Below are 27,785 nucleotides of genomic sequence, written 5' to 3'. Positions count from 1 at the left end.
CTGAAAGGCCCACGTGTAAAAGGATTTCGTGGAGAGGCTCGGAGCTCGGGGAATCGAAAGCTGGCCGTCGGCGCCCGTGTGGCCGACGTGGCGGGTCGCGGGCGCTCTGGAGCGGAGTTGTGTGTCGCGACGCACAGTGTTCTCGAGTTTCAAAACGCGTTCGGATAGCGATAATCTCAGTTTGTTATCCAAATCTGGGAGTAATGTTTTTTGAGTGACTGTCTTCCTGTTGAGTTTTTGTGTATTTCGTACAGCCAGTCGAAAGTAATTTCCTGGACTCGGCTGTGAATGTTCCCAGTACTGCGGTCGGAACTCGGGATCTTGCCTGGGGGTAAGTAGGTAGCACGAGGGCCGTTACCTACTGGCTTTCGAGCGATGTGGTTCGATACTTTCCAGCGGGTCGAGGCCCGGCTGGCGACCACTGTGTCGGACCGACTTTACGCGTGTCCCGGTGGTGCAGGACGCTTGTGTGGGTGGGCCGCTAAGCGCCCCCAGTGCGCCCCGTGTCGGCTCTGGCCGCCACCACCTAAAGAGAAGGCCGCGGCGCGCTCTCGTGACGTCACGCAGAGCGGGCCAGGGTTGGCTTGGCGCTGCGCTGACAAAATAAAGGCGCACGGCCTGCAAATCTTCGTCAAACGGTTTTACAGAATCTGTTGAGCTGCCGGCGCCCCCCTGCGGCCAGCCGGGCTGCACCCGGCACCTGCCTCCCTCTGGTTCCACTGCGTCCAAACGGAAATCGCGGTTAACACTGCGGGTGCCTGCTAAGTGCGAAATTCACGAAAATCACTCCACGTAGTACTATTTATCACAGGATTTTCAGTTGGGCTGGATACTAAATTCACACAGACACTCCTTTACTTTGCTCACTCACGTTTTATTTGAACAAAATTGATTACGAATCACAACAATTTCGGCGTACTGTGTGCTTCTAGTGAAGCTACTATGGCACATGTTTTCCAGGACTCACAGTACTTGCACAAGTTTATCCTTCCACAGTACTGTTTCTGTAAATACGCCTTTAAGTAATGTTCTTCCTTGCTCAAGAGTGGCACGTGGAACATTAACTTTTAACATCTGCCATAGTACCCTTACAAACCTCTAGCTTAACAAATCACCATCTTGTCTCACAAACCCAATAATGCTGATCTCATAACTCTGCCATTCGACACTTTGCGTTCACTTCAAGCCACATTTCCCACAACACGTGATGTGTTACTTTATTACTATACCTGTTTCAGCCACTCTATGTAATCGAACCACTAATAAGCTGAACAAACCCATTTACACTTTCATGCACACACCACTTCAGTCATTCGCCCCTCTCTTTTGATTTTATAAGTATCTGAATGTCTCTTGTCATGGTACTTGAATTACAAATCATGTAAAAGTACATCTTTCACACAAATATGGAAAATTTCTCTGTGTCAGACATAATATGATATATACTAATATCATACATTATACATTAATAAAATCGACAAACTGCAAAGAGAGATCCTCGACGGAAAACGGAGAAAAAGCGTCATACGAACATGTGTCCAGAAATTCACCATCGCCACGGTAGATGACACTGACGAACGGGAATTCCTCCGACAACGTGCTGCGTTTTCCTTGTATATAACAGGCCGTGTGATTGACGCAGCCTATTGTATACACGAAGCATTTCCCAACAATTTTAGTGAGTAGTCTCAGTGCATTAGAATAGGTAGACAGAGCTACCACTCACAAATAAGCACACAGTTATAAATGAAGGAGACGTTAGGAAAGAGAAGTACTGGCTGTACGATATGAGATTTAATGACATTTAATATTGTCATACCAGGTAGAGTCCATTTTTATTGTTGGGCTTAATGCAGTGTAGTGTGGAGACAGTTATTTGCGAAAAATACTGAAGGAGGCTACAGCGAGGATTCTGAAAAGGGAGACTGTTCATTGTTTCTCCTGGCCAGATTCCTCTCGGCTGCCGAACACAGCTCTAGACCTGCAGGGATGTTGGTTGGGTTCCACCAAAGAAGTATCCTGTTCTTCAGTAGGGGAAGCGTCGTTCCATTGCAAACGAAACAGACGAAGAGCACTGGTCCTTGCACCATCGTAACTAGATGCATATAGTACACTACCTGCGCTATTCCCTGAGCCTGGTGGAACCCAATTCTAATAATAATTCCTGTTCCACTTAATATAATGGCCTTAACTGACATAAAAAGACACTCCTTCTTTGAGGCAAATTTCTTGTTATCAACAATTTCGAGTTGCCGCATGGAGCACCGATTACGTAGGTACATGTATCCAAGCAGTCCGAGACAAACGAAATTGAATCCCACAGACACTGAAATCCCTGCAAGGACTACTATGCGACTGTAGATCAGGTAATATTTACTCGTCTTTTCCAAAGCAACAGCTGCCACACACACTATACTCCACGGTATAAACACGCACAGCACCTCACGACGGAATAACTGGCTTACTTCAGCAGGTAGTAGCTGGTCAGGAAGCCTGAGATGGCGAACACAAGCGTACATGTGGTAGCAGAATGAATTCAGCCAGATACAGCTGAGAAGTGTGAGGGCGCTGTCTATCAGCACTGCTGTAGGTAAGTCAGGGACGCCTGCCATACGATACACGACCTCAGAACACAGGATCTGGACTATGCACGTGATCTGAAAGGACAAGAGTATCTTTCCAGGCAAGTTGCGCAACTGGGGAAGGTACATGTATACTCCGGCAGTCGAAAAACGGAAAATGATATTTATCAGTATAAATGACATTTCTAAAGGCTTCAAGCTGTCAATTTTGAAATCCTTGTATTTCAAGGTGGCGTTGGTTAAACTGTTTTTGTAGTTCAGTGTTTGTTCTGTTAGCTTTTGATCCAGTATACTACTCGTACTATAGGCCCATAGAGATCCCAACGTACTGAACGAACAATTATGGGAAGTCTTAATGGAGGAAAAGTCGCGACACTTTAGCAACAGAATAGCTCTGGAAACAGAGCAGATGGCGTCTGTAGCGTTCGACTGCAGACACGATTGATCGTCAGGACTATCGAAATAGCAGCGAGCATCGTGCACGGACTGTATCATACTGAACGGGACGTCCTGACAAATGCCGTACGAGTTGACAGCCATCCAGGCCAGCAGACAGAGCTTGACGTTTGCCCTCTGCGTGTAGGCCAGGTAGCTGGTGACGGGTACGTGGGGCGACCTCTGCACCACGTCGTCCCACAGCTGCTCGCGGCACCGCTCGCGCTGCTTCACGGCTTCCAGTGGCAGGTCTTCCAGCGGACACGTGGGGTGGTCCAGGGCGTTCACCAACAGCTGCACGCAGTCAGTGCCCACGGAGAGCGTAGCGTGGCTTCTGTCCTCCAGCTGCCACTCCTCGTCTGCAAGAAAACGACAGCAAGTAGGTGGTGGCCGTACACTGCAGGCAGCTGAATCCAAAGTCTTCTCTGGGTGACGAGCCTGGGCGTCGTTTACCCGCATTACCCTGGTTCAGTTACCCAGAACTATGTGAGGCGGCATGTCAACACAAAGTAAGAGTATTAACAAAGACAGGTATCATTCTTACTATGCACGTCTATTTCATCTACAGGGTGCCCAAGAAGTCCCTGCATCGCTCTTGACATAGTAAAAATAAGGAAGTAAATAGGTTTTATTGATAGTCCTGCACTGAAGATGTTAAAAAAATAATGTTATCAGAATTATATTTTTGTTTCAGCACTGCAGTCTTTGAGTTCCGAATCCATGAACCAACAGTTATCTTGTAAAGGAGAGATTAGTGGAGGATTCGTGCGTGCATGAACGTCCGCAGATAGGAAAAACTATGTAACGCATGATGAGACCATTTGCCTCAGTCCCCCTCGTAAAGTAGCCATGCCTGATTGAGATAAATGTCCTGTATTTTCAGGCTGTCTCAAAGACAGACCACATATTGGAAGCAATAAAAAGTGACAGGAAACGTGTGTCACCCACTCTTAATCAGATGAGCAGTCTCCAATGAAAATCATTTGCAAGAGAGCAGTTCGACTTCAAGCATCTTGTTCAACAATGCACGACCATATTGAAAAAATATGAATACGAAAGGATTTAGGCCCATGTTTGTTACTGAATTATCTGACAATGGTGTGGAGCAACGATTTGTAACCTACCGTACTTCGTTGTGGCGACTTCTGCCGTGTCTCGCTCAAGAGTGTTGTTTATGTATAAATGTGCCATATACCACTATTTGATCAGGAAAAAATTGTTTTCTTGTCTAAGGAAATTACCCATTACCAGCAAGAGTTGGAAAGGAACCTACCTCACCTTATGTGGGATATTATGTAATCAGAATACCTGTTAGGACCACATTCTTTTGAAGCTTACATGAATGGGAATTTCATATTTCTCAGTACAACAGAAGTTTTTAGTATCTCAGCTCCATGACAAGGCAATCACGGATCTTGTGTGGTTGTAGAAGGAAGGAGCTTGAGTCTCGTTTTGTTGGTCAGATTTGTGGATTTCTTAATGAACAACTTATTCTCGGATTGTATTTGGTTCTGCAGCATTTAAAGCCACATTAAGATCGTTACCACGAAATCCCAACATTACCACCTCAACAACCTTTTGAAATCGTCATGACAAACTTTTGATCTTACCACGCAAATAACTGAATATGAAGAATAATAAAGCCTCATGTGGCTCAACGTTGAAAGATTAATGGAAAATTGACACAAGTGTTGAAGAAGTCTTTCTAAGCAGAATTACTAGAACGATCCGCAATAAAGCAAGGGGGACAGCGAGACACATAGATATCTGAGGAAGGTGTGATCGTCCATACACTGATCCGTTGGATACGTATTTTTTTAAATATCTAACTACGTCCATATAGAATATACTCTTTTGACATAACTCCATAGGCGTCCTGTACAAAGAAATAGGATGCAGGCTGAATTCTCGTCTGTGTGATATTTCACTTTCCTCCGTGAACTTAGTGACCCCATCACGCAGCGTAAAAAAAAGTGATGGAGCATATTTGTCACCAGTTTGTTTCGTTAGCACGAGATTGTCGAGAAAAAGCACAACAAAATACAGTAACTGACGATTTAGGAAGTACCTTTACCACAATGAACGATTTACTGTTAATAGTCTGTTTGCATACGTTCAAAAACACGCAGAAAAATGTAATTACTTCGTCTCACTCGTACCTTGTGTAATGATAATAACGCAGAAATAAATGCAATTGGGACATATATGCCTCAGCTGCTGAGTGGATGAATGTGGGATTGCAACTCCAGAGATTTGGGATTCAGGCATTGCTCCCGAGATTCCTTCTGTCACTTATCTCTTCTTTCACCTCTGACACTGATTTATGGGAAACGAAAATGATGGAACTGTAGAATTGTTCGGAGACCCAATAATTAACTGTGTCCCGCAATTATTAACTGGGTAAGTTAGTTCATAAGTAGGAAGACGGCGAGTGACGACAACCTGCAGTAGGACAGCACTGTCGTGACCAAACCAGGCTTCAGCTTGATGACGGCTTTACCTACTGCATTCTGAGAAGTCCTGATGGTCGTTGTCCTCGAGCACTATTGCTGTTCAGAGTACAAATCAAAGGAGAGTGATACTGATATGCTACACGTCATCCAATGTATACCTCATTGGCGTGTTGAGCGCAAATGTATACCCAGTAAAACGAATAAGTTCTGAAAGATTCTTATACACAGGCACATCCTGTGGAAGGCCGAATGCACGACTTTGTCGTAAACACTCCATTTTCTTTGTTATTCATTCCATTCCCACCACATTATCGTGTGGTGCGCAAGGTTCAGACACTTTGCTGCTTTTTGGGGAGAATGAATAAAATGGTAGGTTTCAAAAAAATAAAAGCCATAGCGTCTCTACATAAACACATGTACATTGAAGCTGATGATGGTGCTATGGTGAAGATAAGGCTCTTGCTTCTGGCAAGTCACTGGCAGTCAGTTCCCAATATCTACTACGAGGGTAATACAGTATGATGCAGGTGCCGGCCAGAAAGGGTGTATGTATTCAAGGTGTTGGAGTGGGCTGGGAAGTTTGATTGACAAGTTGATGTGGGTAGAGGGAGGTGTGAGGGAGGAATGACAGTGGTCAGGAGGCTGGAAGCGGGATCATCTACATATTGAAGAGGCGTAGACGCTAGGATTATAGCTGGTTGGAGGAGTAAGTGTCTACATACTATTCTGGAACAGGGAGAACCAGCCAGCTGAAGTTCCGCTCGAATAGGATACAGAAGGGTGGCAAGTGGAGGGCGCACCAGAAGCCTAGGTATCCAGAGGATAGGCGAGAAAAATTGCTTTTGTTTCCCACGTTTATGGAACGTTTGCAATTTGTGACAAAGTTTGAGGAATCTCAGAAGAGAGGGCAATCTAATCAGCTGGTAGAGGTTGCGTCTGAGACTGCAAATATGATACAGAGTGCAAGGTGTTCTAAGACTGTAAGGAATGTTAAATTTTTGAGAGTGCTGAGATCCAAGCTATATTGGCGGAAGTAACACTGGGGCCACTAAGGCTTTTGGAAAGACGAAGGAAGAAACAAGATCAGGGGTTAACGTCCTGTTGGTGAAACAGCTATTAGAGCATAACCCAGAATAGGGAAGAACGGGGAAGCAGGACAGCTGCGTCCATCCATAGGAACCGTCGTGTCATTCACCCTACGCTGAGTAGGGACATCGCAGAGAAACTAAATTTGGTCGAAAATCAAGTTTGTAGCCACCAGCTTACCACAGCATCGCCTCGTTCAGTTGGTTTTTTCCAAGTACAGAGGATGGCTGGATGATGGAATCCCCACATTGTCGAGTTTGCTGTTTTCTTAATTTGAGTTTGTTGTAGGCTGTGGTTCCGTGATTATTCCAAGATATAAGAAAGTGAGAGTCCTCTGCCCATGTCAGCAGAGAGAAATGGAGCAGCAGGTCCACCGCCTTACTGCGAGCGCTTAGCTTCCTCCACGTAATTGGGCACTGTCCTTGCATTGTGAGAGAACTGTGACTCGGAGTTATCTATTGAATGTACATGACTGTAATGGATGCGTTAGGAACTTAACATCCACATCCGACACACATGTTGTTGTGTCTTGCTTTTAATAAATTTACAAGTACATAAATGAAACAGTCAAAAGAACGCCTTTTTGTTTGGAAAGCGATAAACTTATTTTTAGCTCCTCGCAGCTGTGACTGCAGGAGCACGTGTGGTATTAATTGGGGTTCAGATACACAGGAGCTGCTGAAAACACTGAGCGGCATTACAGTACAAGTCTGCAGATGATGAACACTGAACGTTTACTATAGTTGTGCCAAATATGTGTCTTTTGTGGGCCATCGACTCTCTGTACGTGCATGCTTGGCCTAGGCTTGACTGAGTGACGTTACGCCGACACTGCACTCTGAAGGCAGAAATTCGTCGCTTCTCTGCAGTCGTCATGGAACTGTTGATACCCTCGTAGACAGAACAGAACTCAGGCTGGACTCTGGCAGAACTCGTACCAGGCACTGGCAGAGCTGGAAATACTTGTCGTGTGTGGCGCCTCGAAGCTACAGGAGGAGTGGCTTACTGCTTCTTTCTCATAGGTGGTGGCGATGCTGCTTACGTGTACAGCATCTCTGCGGTGGTCGATTGACGATTTGCTGCAGGCGATTATCGTCGACACCACATGTGTCACCCTCAACAGTGTCACAAGCGTCATCAGTGTATCATGATACACTGAGGAGAGGTAATGTAATGTAGAACACTGACACGAGGTCTGGTGATGAGAAACTTTATGCTTCAATTCCCCCTCCCATTACTGGGGAAATACCAGCAATGCAAATTTCTTCCATCACCTGGATTCGAACCAGCTTACCTTTGAAGAGAGTACCACCACACAGTCATGTTTATGTGTGCCATGGTGGAAGTTAGGGAGAGAGAAATGATTGGTGGTATTTATTGTAATAATTCCTTGGGTTTTTAACAAAAGTGTTTTTGATGTAGCAGAGGCTACACCAAGAGGTGAAGTAGAGCTAGTAGGAAATAACAGTTTTACTTCTCTCTCTCTCTCTCTCTCTCTTTTTTTTTAAGGAGGTCGAAAGTAATGGAGTCATGAGCAGCCTCTCATAAGAATTTCCTGAAATTGTAACAAGTCGTGGTCTCCTTCATTGCTTCCATATTCCGCCCTCACAATCATATTCTGCACATCAAGGCGCTTCATTCGAGCCCAAACTCGATAAGATAAAGTCAGTATTGTATGAATTCATGTAAATGATATGCAAATAACTAATAAATCGCAAGTGCGCACCGTGGTTGAAATACCTGAGGCTGACGTACACACATACATTCCAGACTCGACGGTCACAGGAGTTTCTAGCTGGAGAGAGGCAATTGCACCCCAGGAGGCCGGTCCCAAGCTATCTACGTCGGCCAGTGAGCGCCTGTAGAGCAGACAGCGTTAGCCCGAGTGAAAGGACGACCCCGTGTTCGGCTTAAAAGCAAATTCCACTACATTGTGTGGGAGCGGTTAGCCTACGCATTCTTTACACATAGAACGCAGTTTCAGAGATTTTCACAGGGAGACAGCAAACGCCAAACACCGATACTACAGATTTCCGGATTGGTCACCTTAAACAAAACGCCATTCTCCCGTTTTAGAAGAGCAATGCTGACTGGCAGAGGATATTTCTGACGCCTTGAGCTGAAGGAGTAATGGAAGAGATCGAAAGATATACCCCTTCACGTCTGGCGTGCAGAGGGGCTGTTCCGTTGTCGCTCTTGGAGCGAGAACACGTAACGACAGCGTGCGCGCTCGTACGTGTACTCAAAGAGCGAGGAACAAGTCTCTCCTCAGTACTTCACTGGGAGAGCACCTCTGTCCAGAGCGAATCGAAGTGAAACTGTATATTGAGTCCTTGTGATTAAGCGTTGTTCACTGTGTTGGCCGCCACACTTATTGTGCGGTGTGAACGGACTGAGTTATAGTTAAACGCCTGCGAGCGAATTTTTGAGTGGCATCGCGGTGGACTGGTTACCTGACCGGTGTACCACGCCAATAGTTAGACTAGGGGCGAACAGGAGTCCTCGACTTCATCAAGGCGTAGGGAGAGTTTGATTGGCGAAGGTCAATCCAGATAGAACGAGAGTTGTCTTATTTGTCGGCAGCGAGCGGCGCAGACAGCAGTCATCGCAGCCACAGCTCTTGCGACCCCCACATTTCCTCCACAACAGTACCCTTCACTGCATATCACACGTGACAGCCTCCACTGTACCTAGCAGCATTCTAACCGATAATTATTCAAGTTGAGTAGGTGCGGCTCTCAGCCATTCTGCCAAGTCAATAACAATCTTAAACTTTGTATAGAAATTTCATTACCGAATCCTATCCTTAAGAGGTAACTTCACATTCTGAAAAGAACCCACAAATAACGTGTTCAATTCATAACTAAAAGTGCTATTGTGATTTCTCAGAATTTTTGCAAAATAAATAATAATTTTCGTTACTTTCATGTATATCTTACACTAACTAGCACTACTCCAGTACCCAAGTATCCCACTAGTTACGTAACACATTTTGTGAATTTTTATGTCATTTCCTTACAGTGGACGACTCCGGAAGGTATTTATTGCTGAAAGTTATTCAGGCATTTCTCTTTAGAACTTTAGGAGTGTCTGTCTGACTTCTGTAGTAGTGTGGGGGTGGAAATTGCATCTTGCAGGGGCAAAGGGTAAAGGGTACATCTCAGATTAATCTGTTGCGCAGAATGACAGAATAGCACCACCCCACACGCTCACAAAATGTGTGGCTTTATAGTCTTGTGTTGTAAATGCTATATTTAATTCGTTTTGTGGCGTTATAGACAGGTATTTTAAACTGGGACCAAGAGATATGGTGGTCGTATTTGTGTGACATTGTATGTACCGAATTGTCGAGCAGTCATTAGATACAGTGAGTATATCTTTAAGATATGAAGCACTGAGTCTGGCTTGTTGAGGTTGTTTGGTAACGTGTGGTTGTTATGGATGAGAGGAGAATGAATCCTTTTTCAATAGATTGTTCAGTTTATGGAAAATGTGGCAGTGTTTTTGTTCATGTGTATCACCAATCCCAGGGTTTCTGATCTGCAGAGTGAGGTGCTGGTATCAGGATGTCTCACAAGCACCCATTGGCAGTACCATCTGATTGTATGTTGTAGCAATTATCTGTGCTTTGTAGAGTGTATAGTGACTGGGAGTGTGTTACGAAACTGTAACAATTTTCATTAAAGTATAGTTGTAGCATTGAGATTACATGTGACTGATGAAGATCTTGTTGGAGCTGAGGGAACAGACATGTGGATGGAATGCTATGCTGCTGCTTTGTCTTGATGTTTTACGTGGCGAAACAAGGTTAGGTATAGGTTTTAAGCTGATGTTTTGGTGTGGCTGAAGATAAAGTTGGATTGCTTTTTGGAACAGGTGACTTGGATGTTAAAAGTGGAAGGTGACTGTTGGTGTTGTCGTCATCTGTTGGACGAGAGTAGAAGGCGAGTGAATGTTGTGGAAAAACTGGATGTCTTTCATGTTAGGGATGCGACACAAAAAACTGTTGAGATGATGACGGTGAGCTCGACTGATGGTGTAGAACACTGTGGATCTGAACTCAATATATTTGGTGGTGAGGATGCAATGCATGTAGTTGTTGGGATGCGGAATGTAAGTTTAGTGTCGTGAATAATGCGTTTACTTTATATTTATTAGATCATTCGAGTTGAGGCTGTGTAGATGATGCAGTTGTGCAAGGATTGTACATTTGGGCCCAGTTAACATGGGTGGTTTTACGAACTTCCAGTATGCTGCTGTAGTTTGGGTCAGCAACTTCTGGTAATCAGTGAACGAAAAACCGTTCCGAGGTTTTGTTCATTCGATGAGTTATCTGCATGCACTGCAAATGTTCATTGCACGTTTTTGACATCTTCGGAAATGCCATTTTCGACTATGTTATGGTGATTTGATAATGGGTCTAGGTCCGAAACAAATCATCGAATGAATAAAAAATAAAAATTTGCAACTTGGACTGGTCTTGTTTGTAATTGGGATAGGCCAGGTGGTTCTGCGATACCGGGTCAGATAGTCGTCACACAGGAAGTATTTTTGACATCTGTAGCCTCGGATTTGCGATTTAGTTGATTTTACACAATGGCAGCGACAGCAAATCAGGACTCAGTTCCTGATACGTTGGTCTGTTGTGGGCAAGCATCTAGTTCTGCTGGACAGTGATGCGTAAAACAGCCGACAGTAAAGCGCCACGGTTTTAATAGTGGCGAGGGCAACTCTTTCAGACAGGGCCGTTGTAGCAGCCCGCTGGATGTCGCAAGCCATCTCCAACATCGCCACGTGCTCAGAAGAGATTCGCACCCGTTTCTTCTTTCTCTCCCCCTCCCCCCCCCCCTCCCTATCTCGACCGAACTGCCACGCCACGATCTCTCCGATCTCTCTGGATTATCATGACAACTTTCCCCTGAAGATATCTTCAATGTCGGGCTTAAAGTTAGCTTCCAGACAAACGGTTAGTTGTCCACAACTCTGTAAGGTCTTGTCGCTGCTCATTCTTTAATATCTTGTCGCCACTCGTGAGGAATTGAAACATCAACTACAGCTCACACGTTTGTTCTCGGTGTCCATAACAGTTTCAGTCATAGTTATAGAGTTGCTGCCGAGTGCAGCTGAGTCTAGAAACAGATGGGGTAAAAGTCTGCCTGTTTAGTAACTTGCTAACAATGCGTATTTCCGTTTATGTGCCACTATTATTCTTATGAGTGTCTGCAGTAAATTATCGGCTGCAGCAGAAATTTTGTAAACACCGTTCTTCGCAGTATTACAGTCCGTGGTTCTAATATACGCGTATTCTTATGATAACTTACTTCTTTATGTGTTGTAACCCTTTTCGACCACCTTAGTTTTTTAATTAGTTGGTTTACTACCAATTAGAACCCTGCAAGTTCGATTGCCTGAAGCGGTCAAGAGTGACAACGGCAGGCATAAATAATTTTTCCGCTGAGGGAGCACAAGCCCACTGTCTCCCCTTCCTCTCATTTAAGTGGAGTTACCCCCTACCGAACAAGAAGCTATCAGACAGTTACAAAGAAAGAAATGAATGGACGATTACAGCTCGTTTCATGTCTGGTGCAACGATAGATAGATGATCGAGTAAGAGATAAAGTCCAGCAACGAGAGCAAAATAATAAATTTAAAGAATATAGTGATTCGAACAAATAGAGTTGATTACCAGACAGGTTTGATAGCTGAAAATACAGTGTTTCCTCAGTCCTACTACAGTTCATAGTACTGACACTTCAAAGGATAATATTAACAGTGTACCTCATACAATTAACTGTTCTGTTACAAATCGAAATATTGTTCGTCAAAGAAAATTAGTAAATACGAACAGTATCATGCCAGGATCATAGACGAGAAATGTAGAACACTACACGTTACAGTATTGACTAAACATTAGCTTGTCTGAAGCCGTTAAGTTGCAGAAACCATTCGCCATTTTCAAAACAAGCCTTAGACTAGGTCTGAAAAGAAAAAAAAAAAAACTACGTGTACAGAAGTTTAGAGCGTTTATAGAAGATAAGAAGGAACACTTTTTTATATGAGGCACGTGTCGCACATATATGAAGGTCTTATCTGCACTGGCGTTCAGAGACGGAGTTCAAAGTGCTGTGGGATGGGCCCTGTTTTAGAGGTGCTGCGGGCCTCCTACGGGAGGGAGACGAGTTGTTCAGTGTACCAGACACTGGCGGACACCCCAGGCGACGTGGTCGCCTGTTAGGCTGAGGCTGCAAACATTATTTGTGAGACACCCACTTGTTTCGAGTGTGTTGCACAATCATTAGCAGCCAGCTGGCACTTGAGTAACGTCTCCAGAACATCACACAGCCTCTGTACATCGCCGGCATCGAAACCTTCACGGGCCACGAGCAGCTGGGGGTACACCTTTGACCTTTGTGTCACATAAACTTGTCATAGATCCAGACGGAGAGTTGCCGAGGAATCTAAACACTGACTTTGGAAAGAGCACCAGAGATTACCTTGCGTGGCATGCAAAATCACGCAAGAGCTAAAACTACATATTCAGAAGGATATTTGAATTTCATTCCTCGAACAACTTGAACACTTGTCAGCGCATAACCGTGAAGTGGCCGGGTCCCAGTATTAAACTTACCTACAATCTTGACAACATCTTCGTAGAATAAATCGATGTGGTCAGCTGCAGTGTACCAGTAGAAACGATGGAAGGCGTACAGTTCGTCAGCGAGGCTGAACATTTGCGACGCCTCTGGCTGCCGCTCCTTGCACAGCGCACTGAAGTCGTCGTCAGAGGAGGGGTTCCACGGCTGATAGCGCAGCAGGCGTTCACTCAACAGCGGCCGCCTGTAGCACACAAAGTGCCAGGTTAAAAGTTAAAGACCTAGCATGTATAGTTTATGCAAGAGCGTACAAGTATCCAAAAATGTGTGTGAAATTTTATGGGACTTAACTGCTAAGGCCATCAGTCCCTAAGCTTGCACACTACTTAACCTAAATTATCCTAAGGACAAACACACACACACCCATGGCCGAGGGAGGACTCGAACCTCCGCCGGGACCAGCCGCGCACCCCATGACTGCAGCGCCTGAGACCGCTCGGCTAATCCCGTGCGGCTAAAAGTATCCAGAACGGATTTCCACTCAGCAGTGCATAAGATACTTCCTGGTAGATGAGTACTGTGTGCCACACTGGCACACAAACCTGGAACTTTTTCATTCTTTAAAGGATGCATAGTAACACAGCAAACAAACGCAAACCCATTGGTCTTTTTAGCATTTTCATTCTTTAAAGGATGCATAGAAAGACAGCAAACAAACGCAAACCCATTGGTGCATTTCAGCGCATCGAGATTTCATCTTTAGATTTCAGAGCACTTGAGTGATATACCGATTGTAACTATTTCTTGCAGATCATCCACTCCGTTGTGTGCTACTATACCGTTTTAACTGGTTCAGACACATCAAACAGCAGAACTGCAGCGCTTGCCGCAGAATACCTCTTTTCTTTAAAGAAGAATTTCGTATTCATTGCAAGAGAGTGAACATGTGATATTTATGTTAAGGATATGAATGACTTGTTCGAATTTGTTATAGATGATTTTAGACGCTGACATGTAGACATGTCTGTCATTAGCTGAAGCAAAATCTTCCACATTACCACTTGAAAATGGATCAAAAGGTCGAAACTGCAATTGTAAAACAATTTCTAAAGTCAATGGCGAATATGACGTCCTTAAAAAAATAGAGCTGGGCAGGCAGGAACCGAGAGCCGGCGTCGCAGCCTTACTTCCGCCAGTAGCTCAGCCGCTGCCTTCCAGCCGTCACAGAAGCTCCCCTGCACGGCTGGCGGGACCAGCGCTCCCGGAAGGATGGGCACTGCAGTGACCAGAGGCCTCGGGAGTTGCTTCCTGGGCGAATCCTCACTCTGCAGTGGAGAGTGCAGTCACTTGAAACGTCGGGGATCCGACACACGGCTCTGACCTGCCAGGGAGTTTCCTATCTGCTTTAGGTGATGTGGCATCTGCGATAATTTTCCGTAAAGACTGTACGACAGCTGAAAGCAGAACTCCCACAGGAAGAAGAGCTCTATGGACAATCGTGAGTGTACCGTCAAGCAGGTCCACTTATTGAGTCCCTTTCAACTAATCCAACGGCTAAGGACAGCGCGATACGATAACTTAAGCTATTTCAAAACCGTCTTTGCAAATACCAAACATGTGTTTTTATTTCACAATAGGTCTTTCGTTTTACTCATTATACCCTTATCAGTTGTGGCATTTTTATAATGTTTCTGCTTACATCCGGCAGTGTGCATCCCACCATCTCACACTGCTATGCTTGACGTGCAGAAGTACATGTCTGCTGACGTAAAACTTGACAAAATGACGCTTCACTATTGCATAAAAATGTTTGTTTACTTGGCTCTGAAGCATTCGCTCCGTCTCGCTTCGTGATTGGTTGGTGCGGGTGTCTAGTTTGGCAGTGAAAATTATCATACAGAAATTGTTGGCCTAAGGTACATCGATTCGATGCATATGTGTCAGGTACATATTATGATGAGAATGGAGCCCTCAGAATCTGGTATGAGACAATTTTTTCCTGATTAATCTACGACTACATTCCCTATAGCCCATCAACGATGGAAAGTTTCCATACTGCCAGATACAATGCAGAACAATCCGTACTCCCTGTACTCCTTGTAGTATGGTCCTTGGTTATCACTGTTACTTGACAACGTCGTTGCCAATTAAAGCATGAAGCTGCATCATAATGAGTTCCGTGTGATGTCTGGGTCCCCAGTTTGACCGGAAAGCTGTCCCTCCCATAAGACATGTGGTGCCATGGTGCTAAGGCTCGCAAATCATTTCCACGCCACGTACACCAGCACGCTGTTCTGCTTGGAGGTACAGTACCACACCTGCAACACTGACAAGCTGGGACTCAGAACCCGTGCCGTGATGAAAATCATCATTTCTACGCCCCAGATGGAGGATGTACGTGCATACTGACAATGATCTGAGTAAACATTATACGGAGATTTGGTTGTGGAAGAATTTCGGGAAAGGGCTGTTTTTAACGTTCATTCCGTAAGGCAACGAAAGAACGGATTTAAATGCAGCAAGGAAGTGAACAAACAATATCCACTGAAACAAGCTCTAAAGAAAATCTGGACAGTTGGGAATGTACTACACAGCTATAATGATACAACACTGACTGCCATATTCAGTTTAGGAGCAAGTGCGTTGCCACACAAAGTGGCAAATCAACAGAGGACGCAATACATACTCGCCACATGGAGCTGGAGTGTCGACAAGCGGGGCAGACCGCTGCGACGGAAGTCAATCGTCGACAATTTGCGTGCAGAGGCAGGGGTCTGTGTGCTATAGGCGGCTTTGGCCTGTAGTGCTGGAGCCATTACTGGACGTACCATGCGAGTCCAGTAACGAAGTGGATTGACGGAATTTAGAAATGACCGACTGTAAATGGCGATACGTGAACTACAGAAGAGACACGAAATGGTGCGCTGCCTGGACTAGGGGGGCGCTACCTAAGCTGCACCACTGCCTCTGTGGCCCCTCATGCGTCTTTGGTTCTCGCCTTTGTATTGACATCCAACAGAAGGTAAACACGCTGGGTCGTATGAATAAACAAGACGACGTTCTCTGGAGAAGATTCTCGGAGCAAAAGAACATTCTCAGGGAAAGTTCTTACGAGCAAAACATTCGAAGCCATAATCTCTGACGAGAGGGTTCCTTTTTCTCACTACCTCTGCTCCCTGCTGAGTTCTCGGTGTGTGTGGTCTGCCGTGTCCGGCACAGAAAGCACGTGCAGTGTCACGTGTCATTCAGCTCGCTCAAACGGGCGACATGTCTGGAACCGGCACCAGTGTGTTCAGGCAGAGTTGCACTACGTTTCATTTTGTTTATTTTATGTGCGGCAACAAATTATGAAGACAATTACGTACAGCTTATGAAAATGCATTTTCTTGAGGTTACCGAATTTACAACATGCGGAAAACTTTTCAGTTATAGAAGTTAGGCGAAGATTATGCGAACGAAATCTTAAGATTACATGACTTTTTACCTACTCCAAGCTGGAACTCTGTCAGAGTTCTCTAACACGAGATAATTTTGGTTAAATACGGCCCACAACTGTCTGCTCGCTTGGAAAGCACGTAAGCGCCCCACCATGCGTCCCTTACGAGTACCAGGTAGCTACGTTTGCGATAAACCAGTTATTAATTTTTCTGGCAACCCTACTTATTTCTAACATCACACTATATAAGACTTATGCTGTGAGAATAGATGATGGTGAACGTCTGGAAAAGTCAGCGACACGGTTGTTTGGTGTAGGCCTACAGCTAAATGTTCTCGTACGTCAGTCTGAAAACTTGGGTCTACTAAATAGCAACAAAAATGTTTCAATTTTCACTTCTTTTGAGAGGTCGTCCGCAGATGATGTTCTTATTGTCAAAGCGATATAAACTTCTACAGCTCCTCAATTCAGCACTTCGTTGGGCTATATATTTCTTTTTTTGCCTCCCAAGCAATATGAATTCTGCCATCATTGCCAAAATGTAGGTAAAACTTAACAGAACTTACTCAGCCCGAAGACTGCTACAGATCTCGCTTCAATATTTTCCGATTGTGAGAAGCTCCTCTAGTTTTATTCATACGTAATCGGAGAACGCTCTTTGTTTTGAGCAACATCCCTCACCCTTTTACTCGCGATGAGCACATTCTCGGCTGGAGTATATTCTCTGACTCGCTTTACTCATGTTAACCTCAAAATGTCCTCCCAAAATTTCCAGTACGAAGTATATCCTCCGTTTTACTGACACGCCCCACTACACTTCGCCAGCACCTCAGCTCTCACCTGGACTCTCCCAGTGGTTCTTCGCCGACAATCTCCCACCCTTCGTCGTCGTCTTCATTGCTTCACCACTCACAGACAGCCGTAGTCCGGCAGCTCCTTCGCCACTGCCTGCGTCAAATGCTCCACCACCGTCGCCACCACCTGCGCCACCGTCGACTCCCTCTCCAGCAGCCTCTGCCGCTGGCTCTGTCGCCAACACCGTCGCCAGCCCCAAACCGCGGCCCGCCCCAACGCCCCCACCACTGCCGGAGCCAGAAGTTCCAACCACATCCACATTCGTCACCGCCGTCATAAACTCCTGTCAATGTCCTTATCTACACACAACTGGGGCCACCTATTACACCACAACCCTCATGCATGCAGTCACAAGACTCAAACAAATGAAATAGAATAGATAAAACCTCACGATTCCAAATGAAACCAAGCCAAAAATGATTTCACTAAATTTACGGACATGAAACCAATAATTCCTCTCAACTATCGTCTTTTGTATCTACATCTACATACATAATCCGCAAGCCACCGTGCGGTGCGTGGCGGAGGGTATCCTGTTCCACAACTAGTCGTTGCCTCTCCTGTTCCGCTCGCTGACAGAGCGAGGACAGACGCCTGTCTATATGCTTCCTTAGGAGCCGTAATTCCTCGTATCTTGTCTTCGTGGTCCCTACCAGAAATGTATGCTGGCGTCATTAGGATCGTTCTGCAGCCAGGTTCTCTACACTTGTTTTCTTCGAAATGAGTGTCTTCTTCCCTGCCGCTGCTCACATCTGTTACTTTCCCCTCTTTGGGGAAGTGTGAGGGGGAGTTTGTAGCCTTTCGGCTTCTACTCCCCTGTGAACGTGCGTGTCTGATTTTTCTATAGTTTTTTGGTGTCTGTGACTTGTTGTGAGTCTGGTACTTGCCTGAGGTAGGCGAAGACATTGGTGTTATATGGGAAAGAACTGGATTAGGGATTGGGTATTGGGATTTTCTCTTCGACTTAATCGTCGAAGATCGTCATAGGGCGCTTATGCTTATCGCGGGACATGTCATACCGACCTAGGGAGTGGATGAGTGCGTTTCCGGATCTGGAAGAACCCTCATAGAATCTGCTGCTGAGCTCCAGAAGCATATACGTAACACTTGCATGCTGATCGAACCTCCGGTAAGAAATCTACCTGCTCCCCCTGAATTGTTTCGACTGTGGTAAGCAGGACACTTGGAGTGCCGTATCCGGATATTGCGGGTTCGTTTTTGCTACTCATCCGCTTTCTTCTACAGCAAGAGCCACCTGCCATTCATCACACCAACAACAAATTTTGTCGACGTCATCTTGTGTCAACCTGCAGTCACTCAACTTATTCCAATTGCTCGTTCTTCCGTTATCACCCCGCAATGGGACACCGTGTCAAATGCTTTCGAGAAATCTAGAGATATGGAATCTGTCTGTTGCCCTTCATCCATAGCTCTCATGCGAGAAAAGGAAAAGGTGAGTTTCACAGAAGCGATGCTTACCAAAACCGTGTTGATTTGTGCACATAAGCTCCTTAGTCTGAAGAAAGTTGATTATGTTCGAACTGAGAATATGTTCAAGGGTTCTGCAGGAAACAGGGATATTGGTCTGCAATTTTGTGGGTCCGTTCTTTTACCTTTCTTCACTTGCACTTTTTTCCATTCGCTTGGTTCTTAGCGCTGATCGCAAGATTCGCGGTAAATGCAAACTAAGTAAGGGGCCAATGCCGTACACTACTCTTAGTAAAACCAAACTGGCATTCCACCTAGGCATTGCCACTTATTTATTTTCAGCTGTTTCAGCCGTTTCTCTACGCCAGCGGTACTCATTACTATGATTTCCATACGGGACTCTGTGCGATGGTCAAACGACGGCACGTTTGTACCATTCTCCTGCGTGAACGATTTCTTAAACGAGGAATTTTTAACTTCGGCCTTCCTTTTGGAATATTCTAGCGCCAAAGCAGACTGGTCAACGTGTGACTGTAATGGAAGCGTTAGATCCGCTTAACGATTTTGCAGAGGACCAAAACTTTTTCCGGTTCTCCGGTGGTACCTGTTGTATGATTTGCGCACAGATCTTTTCACAGACGCACGAATCTCTACAAACCTTGCTGTCCTCATTTGGGCGTTCTCTTTTGAACCGAGAATGTAACAGCCTTTCGTTCCTCAGCCTTTTCCGAATTTTGTTATTAAAGCACGATGAGTCTTTTCCGCCCTTGATCCACTTAGTAGGTGCATACTTTTCCGGATCACGATTTACAATCTCTTTAAACTTTAGCCATAATTCCTCTATGGCCATAATTCTGGAATTAAATGATTGTATTTTACTGTCTTAGTGAGACGCTGACAACTGCATATCAACTCTCCTAGCGTTCTTGACTGATTTACTGACTTTCGTAACCATAGTTGCTATGATGAAATCACCATCACTAATCCCCATCTCTATGCTGACGCCATCGATAAGGTCCTGCCTGTTTGTGCTGGCTGCCGAACTAGCTGCTCAACACAATTTTCGGAAAATGTGTTCCAAAGTCCTTCACAAGACTGTCTGTGAGCACGACCTGCAGTGAATCCATAGACGTCCCAGCCTATACTCGGTAGGTTAAGGTCACCGCCAGCTAGTGTTGCGTGATCTGGATATTTATGCAATGCTGATTCTTTGAATGGCTCCACATCTGTCCCAGCGGAGTCGGGTGGGTGGTAAAAACATCCAACAACTGATATGGTTTCACCTAGTCCTGTTATGTGCGACCACGTAATTTCACTATTGCACTCAAATTCAACCTCAGTAAAGAGAATATTTTTTGTCAACTGCAATAAACACTTCCCCTCCTACGGCGTCGAATATGTCTTTCCGATAAACATTCCAAGACTCGCTAAATATCTCAGAGTTTTTTTTTACTTTGGGTCTTAGCCAGCTCTCAATTCAAGAATAATTTGAGGCTGAGAACGTTCATGGAGGAGAGTAAATTTGGGAACTATGTTACAAATACTTCGACAGTTGACTGATAAAAGTTTCAGAGTCGAACTGACTTTACTCTGAAAGCTATCTGATTTCCCTAAAGGTGTACCAACTGGCGAGTGTTCATGAGAGTACCTCAAACTACTGGCTACCCTGAAACCCCCCACGTGCACTCCACAAGTACTCTGCTATCCGATCAGCTGCTTCCTTTGTGTAGTGCACCCCTGTCTTGAAATCTACCCATCTCCGATTTTCAGTTCACCTTCCCAACCACTGTTACCTTCATTCCCACTGCCTGACACAATATCGATAGTTTTATCCCGTCACACTATCTGCATGTGTCCGTACACAGTGAACCGGTAACCCACTCACAGTTCTGATGACAGATGTGGAGTAGCAAACCAAAAATCCCCACACAATAAACGTTGTGGAGTAACAATACCGTTCCTCAAAAACAGCTCCAGTTGGCTACAAGTCATGTTCAATCATCCTGCATAATACTTTATCCTGAGTGTGTATTTTACCACCCTGACCGTGATCTGTCCTACTGCCTGTCTCTGTCCGAGAAACCCTATAGCACATAATTTCGTTCCTCACACTGACCACTGCCTCTCCACAGCTGTTTATCCACATCAGTTCCCATGATGAACTTAACTGTAGATGTCGGATGATCACCTTCGTTTCAAAAGACCTAGTCCATTTCCCAGACACACTCATCCCAAAGTAGCTCCCCTACCGACATCTTCAGATATAACTGCAGAAGTCTTTCATCCTATTGATAGCAATCACGACTGAGTCTAATTGTCCATCCTAATCCATGTTCTCCACCTCCATAGCTATCCCACAATAAGCCACCTGAAAGAGTCCAACAACACCGCCACAAGACCTGGGGTGCCTGCTGGGAGCTTGCCCATTCCCACATAGGAAGCCACCTGGTCACCCTCCATAGTGCCAACATATCTCCTACAACACTCCATTCCACGGCCCCATATGTCAAACACTCGAGACACTATTCCGCTTTCCTCCCGCTCACAACCTCCACTATTTACGCTCTATACTACGGACTGATTTAAACACACCAACCACAGGACAAAATATAAGAACGATGGCTATCCGCTTCCTGCCCTCTGCTGACGTCTTCCCATCTTCCCTCATCGCTGCTTAGATTTTTCCTCCATGTATTGAGATGAACATGACTTGTGGCCTCTTTCCCTCACCGACTGGATGCCAGTATCTGGACTAGAGTCGCAACTACACGGTATTTCCGTAATTTCTCCCGAAGTGATTTTTTTTTTTTTTGGTCCCGAATAAGACGAGAACACGCTCACTTTTCGTGTCAGGTTCCACATCATTGTTTCCACAAATTATGAAAACTTCGGAAGTGTCTGTAACCATCAATGCTTTCTCTAGTAAATGCAGTAGCATCGTCTTTTGTGTCAGTTTTCTCCGCTGGTCTGTTACGTAATACGTGGCACATTTTAAGACACAATACGAATCAAAAAATCGAAGGCTAAGCGGAGTCAAAAAACTTTGTAAATCACGAGTTTCTGTAACCATGTCCTTCACTACTGTCTCTTAGTGCTAGTTCTTTACTCCATTTTGAATTAAATGATCCCTGTGTTTTCTATAACTGTAATGAATACTTTAATGGATAAAAGTGAGATAAACTCCAATAAACCATAGTGAGTGCGACAGACATTTGAGTGTACACTGGTCTATACCTGATTATCACGTGCCCTGGCCTGTCCTTGTCTTCTTCCACCTCGTAGTGCTCCACCTGTTTGCTGGCTAATTGCATGTCATGTACACATCCGGTTAATTTCGTGCGCAGCATGTCATTCACACGTTCCATGTCCTTAATCCAACCGTGGAGTTGCTGATCACTTGCGTGGTTACCCTGAGACACACAGAAAATAGTTGAAATTACTTTCATAACATCCACAAGCAGCAGCCTGTCTTAGTATACAGTTACATGTAGCACTATTACATGACACTGAAATTACTGCCAGCGCGTGAGTGTAGTACATTCAGTTTTGTGCAGGCATAAAAACATTAATTCACAGCAGATGCCTAGTGGGGTTTTATTAAATAAATACATTTCTCAAACTGTGACATCCGATAAGAGAGGTGCAGATATTTCTTGGTAGTTGACATTACAGACGTCTGAATGTATGAATGTATACTCCCGTGACGATGTATCCAACTGAAATGTTCTGGAGCTGCCAGCAGCGTCGAGTTCCTACGTGTAAAGCCACATGGCGTAGCTGGAACTCTGACGAGATTCTATTCAAACTTTTGAACGATTTTCGAAAATAGAATGGCCAGACTGTTGACAAATCCGTCAAAATCCTACTCGTTACCAACGCTGTGACAAACCTGAACACATGTTATGACCTTCTACAAACGCAACGATAGACATCCGCCGCTCCATATCTGAAACATTGTCTGAGTTTATTGTGCACACACGAAATGTCAGTTTGACTCAAAATGTTGTAGCGTTTGTCTGTTGCCTGGCTGATCGCTTTTGCCGAAAATTTGCGTTTGTTGCTCGTCATCTAACACGATGTCGTCTGTATCTGAACACGTCTCGAATATTGCAGATTTGAAGGAATGTATTGACTGTCCGAGTGTTAAGATCATTTTTTCTGGACCATTTTCGGGTACGAAGTTCACATTTGTGTCACATATTAAGGTCTATGTTACTTTGGCGTTGTAAAAATCTTAAGCTTCTAAGTCAATGCAATAAAGATACGGCCATTTAAATTATATATTTTGATACTCGAAACATCACTCATAAAATCAATATGGTGCTTCCTGTTGATTTAGAATCATGACATTTTGAAAAAAGCCAGATTTCACAGTGCAAATAAATGAAAAAAATCTTAAAATCCATAATTGGTAACTATATAACTCTAGAAAATACTTTTCGTATTATTTTTTATCAGTCTGTCTATTTGTCTGTCCATCTGTTGGGAATCTTTTTCTCTGGATACGTTGTGGGTATCATGTTCAAATTATGTCACATACAAAGGTATACGGATCCTTGGCGGCGTAAAATCTGTAAGCTTATAACTGACTCCAGTCAACAGATACGGCCGTTTATGTCTCGTGTTTTGATAATCGAAAACTCAGTCATCGAAACCTATAGGGTGCTCTCCATTGACTTGGAATCGTGAGATTTGGCAACAACTAAGTTTTCCGGTACAAGTAGAGCAAAAAATCTGAAACTTGTTAATTTGTCATTATATCACATAAAAATGTCGTTTTCGATTTGGACATACATTGTATTCATGACCTGTTGAAAGTATAACATACGAACATTACTGCATCCAAACATAAAATGTATATTATATTCATGATTTAGTACGTAAACGGAAATATGTTATTAAATCTTCTCTCCCTACATATGTAAACTAAAGTCCTCTGCTTGCTTGTTCTTGTTTGTTTGGGCTGGGCTGAGGAAATAACGAAGAATTTCTGGACCGATCTTGGTATTGCTGGGAGCAGTATCTTGCCAGTAAAGTTACAGAGTCTCGATAACAGGCAAAAATCATTGGGAATCTCGATTCCCAGGACGGGGAGTTTGTACAGAACCCTTAGTGCGTGAGTCCCTCTCGCACTTGCCCATTCTGTTTTCCTTTCTTCTATCTACCCTAGCATCACCCAGTATGTTGTTCTGGAAGGTGAGTGCTCACCACAGACATGGGTGCCGTCGGGAGTGTCTGAGAGAAGTGGGACAGAACTGCTCTTGTTCTCTGTACGTGGGGTCCCCAATCCTTTTGGGTCACACTGAAACAGGTGACAGTGGTTCAAGAATAGATTATATTGAGGTAGGGAACCAATACTCGAAAGTGCATATTTATTGTGTTAAGGACATACACAGCATACACCACCTAACAACAATGCAGCTCACAGCAATTCTTCAAAGCAACGACTGTCAGTCTGAATGAATGCATGTATTGCAATGATGCCTGCAGTTCTTCACACTCTGGCAAAGATCTCGGGTGTCCGTTGTGCACTCGAACAGTAACAGCTGATAAACAGTGTAGACACCTGACCACCAAACGGACCTACTGTGCACAACTAGGCTCGTAGCACTCAAGCATCTCAGTGGCGCATTAACCTGTGCTGCAAGCACACCACTGACCCTGCTGTCAGCTTCCATTGCATCAGATAGCTTGTGTCGTGTTCATGGTGAGGTGTGTTGCTGTGTACAGTGCACAATGAGTAATCACAGATGAAATGTGCAAGCACTGCAACGAACGGATTTTGAGCCCTATGTCTGCTTGTGTCAATCCAGTATCGTTCACAGAGCTGTACTTTCCAACTTCATACAGTTCGTATTGTTTGCGGGTGAGGCCTGATTCATCCGCGATGTTGTTTTCAAAAGCCAAACAGGCAGATCTAGAATGAGGACAACACCCACGCCACCCATATCGGAGGCCAACAGCAAAGATTCTCAGTCAAGGTATTTTAGGACATTATCCAAGATCATTCCACTTTGATGTTAATGTTTGCAAGCACCAAGCACCTGAAGAATACTCACACTCATTGTAGTACTGGATAGGGGGGGTCTTCTCTGATGGCCATGGGATCGCTGGATCTTACAACGCTCGACTTGATTCTCTGAGGTTATGCCAAGATGTAGGTGTACGAAACACGTGTAGATGCAGCTGAAGACCTGCTTGCCAGGGTCCAAGCTGCCCGCCTCCTGGTACAACATTGTTGCTCACGAGCGAGGCCTCCACGACGAGTGCGGCCGCTTCATGTGTTTCGACAAGTTTCTACACAGTTGTCACTTCTGCCCAGCTGCTCAGAACAATAAAGTGTGACATGTCTTGGAAGACAGTAGCGTGATTGACTCGATCCCACTATCGCAGTAGCCGCCACGATACAGGAATGACCTGTGAGGATATGCTGACGTCACTCCGAAACTGTGATCACAGAGAGAGCGTCATGCACGTCAAAGGTCGTGAGGTGGTGGCAAGAATGTGGGAAATTTTCAAGAACACTGCCATCCTGAATTTGGAATCATTCAACTGTATGTCAGTCAGACACCTTAGGCAAGTGTACGGTGGTGGAGAGAAAAACGGATTTCCAGAATGAGATTTTCACTATGCAGCGGAGTGTGCGCTGATATGATCTGCCAGGAAGTTTCAAAAACGGATTTACTTGTGTTGCAGATATGTGCAAATATTATTTTCTTAATAAAATTTTTGTATTTATTTAGATACTCCCGGGCTCATTTTTTACAGTTCTTTTGTCAGCTACGTTTATTTACCAGGTGACATCTACACTCTTTTTGGAGAACTGTCGAGATGATTTCCCAAGTTTCTGCAATGTGTCGCTCAAAAGTAGCCGATCAGCAGCTACTTGCAGCCAGCATATTCCATTTCGTGCGTTTCTGTCACAGCACAATCCCACTCGTTTAATATGTGGAAGTTCTTCTTCTTACGAGAAATAAATCCGTTTGTGCTGCCTTGCGTCCCCGCTTGGTAATTAATGAGAGTAGTAGCAAGTTGAGAGAGGCGTGTTCAAATGTGTACCAACACGCTGGGCAGTGTCGCAATGCGCTATGTGTAAGTAATGTTAGTGGGGAGAGAAGGAGCGTGATGGACTGCGACTTGAATTGCTGATCAGCGCACGCTGCGTGGCTGAAGGGGTTTGTAAACAGCCCTGCGGAGGGCGACCCGAGTCTTTCTCCCTCTCCGACTGCCAGCCAGCCCTGATATCGGAGTCAAGCGCTCGTGCGGTATCCGTGACGACGATGGTGACTGCAGTCATGGCCACGCACGTTGGACAACAATGACGACGCCGCACTGCTGTCACTGTTTACCGACGACGCTGTGATGTCACTCATCGTGGTCACCTTGGCTGAGGATGAAAGCAAGTATACAAATTTTCTATAGTGTTTTTGTTTATACACTACTGGCCATTAAAATAGCTACACCACGAAGATGGCGTGCTACAGACGCGGAATTTAACCGACAGGAAGAAGATGCTGTGATATGCAAATGATTAGCTTTTCAGAGCATTCACACAAGGTTGGCGCCGGTGGCGACACCTACAACGTGCTGACATGAGGAAGGTTTCCAACTGATTTCTCATACACAAACAGCAGTTGACCGGCGATGCCTGGTGAAACGTTGATATGATGCCTCGTGTAAGGAGGAGAAATGCGTACCGTCACGTTTCCGACTTTGATAAAGGTCGGATTGTAGCGTATCGCGATTGCGGTTTATCGTATCGCGACATTTCTGCTCGCTTTGGTAGAGATCCGATGACTGTTAGCAGAATATGGAATCGGTGGGTTCAGGAGGGTAATACGGAACGCCGTGCTGGATCCCGACGGCCTCGTATCACTAGCAGTCGGGATGACAGGCATCTTATCCGCACGGCTGTAACGCATTGTGCAGCCACGTCCCGATCCCTGAGTCAGCAGATGGGGACGTTTGCAATACAACAACCATCTGCACGAACAGTTCGACGACGTTTGCTTTTGCGCGAGTTTGTGTGATCCGTTTTTCGGTTTGTATTTGCGTCTTTGAGTGCGTTTTTGCCTGGGACAGTAAGGTCGTATCGAGGTGAAATTTGTATGACGTACTGAGGTCGGTGGTCTCTTGGCGGTGTCAAAGTTTTAAGATTTGAAGTGAGGGCATCGAGGAGTTAGGGACGTTTATGCAGCGTATTTTGAGACGATGAGAAGAGACGCGCCGCGCCGCCTGTCCCAGTAAGTGTAGTTTGCTTTGATATAGGACCGTTTGGCGACGTAAAAAAATACTAGTTTCCACAGTGGAATGAAAGGAGAGTAACGGAAAGTGTTTAATTTGCAAGTACATCAGACGAAAAAGTAGCTTTTGCGCGAGTTTGTGTAATCCGTTTTTCGGTTTGTATTTGCGTCTTTGAGTGCGTTTTTCTCAGGGACAGTAAGGTCGTATCGAGGTGAAATTTGTATGACGTACTGAGGTCGGTGGTCGCTTGGCGGTGTCAAAGTTTTAAGATTTGAAGTGAAGGCATCGAGGAGTTACGGACGTTTATGCAGCGTATTTTGAGACGGTGAGAAGAGACGCGCCGCGCCGCGCCGCCTGGCCCAGTAAGTGTAGTTTGCTTTGATATAGGACCGTTTGGCGACGTAAAAAATACTAGTTTCCACAGTGGAATGAAAGGAGAGTAACGGAAAGTGTTTAATTTGCAAGTACATCAGACGAAAAAGTAGCTTTAGCGCGAGTTTGTGTAATGTAGGTGACGTGTCGTTTGATTCGTTGACGCAGTAGATATTCCGCGCACGGCTTAGTGTACGCGGACCTCTCGCTGTCACTTGGTCGGAGTGGCCGCCTTATAACGTAACTGGAAGCAAGCGGAGCGCAGCGGAGTCGCATTGCAAAGTTGCTTGCTAAGTCGGGC

At 45.0% G+C, this 27,785-nt stretch overlaps 1 protein-coding gene across 1 annotated transcript; it reads right to left on the bottom strand.

The window, feature by feature from the left end:
• Nucleotides 1–437: 437 nt before the first annotated feature.
• LOC124741180 lies at nt 438–26,241 on the bottom strand. The gene is made up of 5 exons (XM_047248685.1): nt 26,176–26,241; nt 22,103–22,278; nt 13,185–13,393; nt 3,080–3,376; nt 438–595 (listed from the first exon to the last, which is right to left on the bottom strand). Exons 1-5 carry the CDS (start codon nt 26,239–26,241, stop codon nt 438–440), a joined length of 906 nt encoding a protein of 301 aa, XP_047104641.1.
• Between the last annotated feature and the right edge of the window lie 1,544 nt (nt 26,242–27,785).

The sequence above is a fragment of the Schistocerca piceifrons genome, unplaced genomic scaffold (assembly GCF_021461385.2).
Source record: "Schistocerca piceifrons isolate TAMUIC-IGC-003096 unplaced genomic scaffold, iqSchPice1.1 HiC_scaffold_1881, whole genome shotgun sequence".
NCBI classification, from domain to species: Eukaryota; Metazoa; Arthropoda; class Insecta; order Orthoptera; family Acrididae; genus Schistocerca; species Schistocerca piceifrons.
Note: the sequence above shows the minus strand (reverse complement) of the source record. Positions and strands in the feature narration are given on the sequence as shown.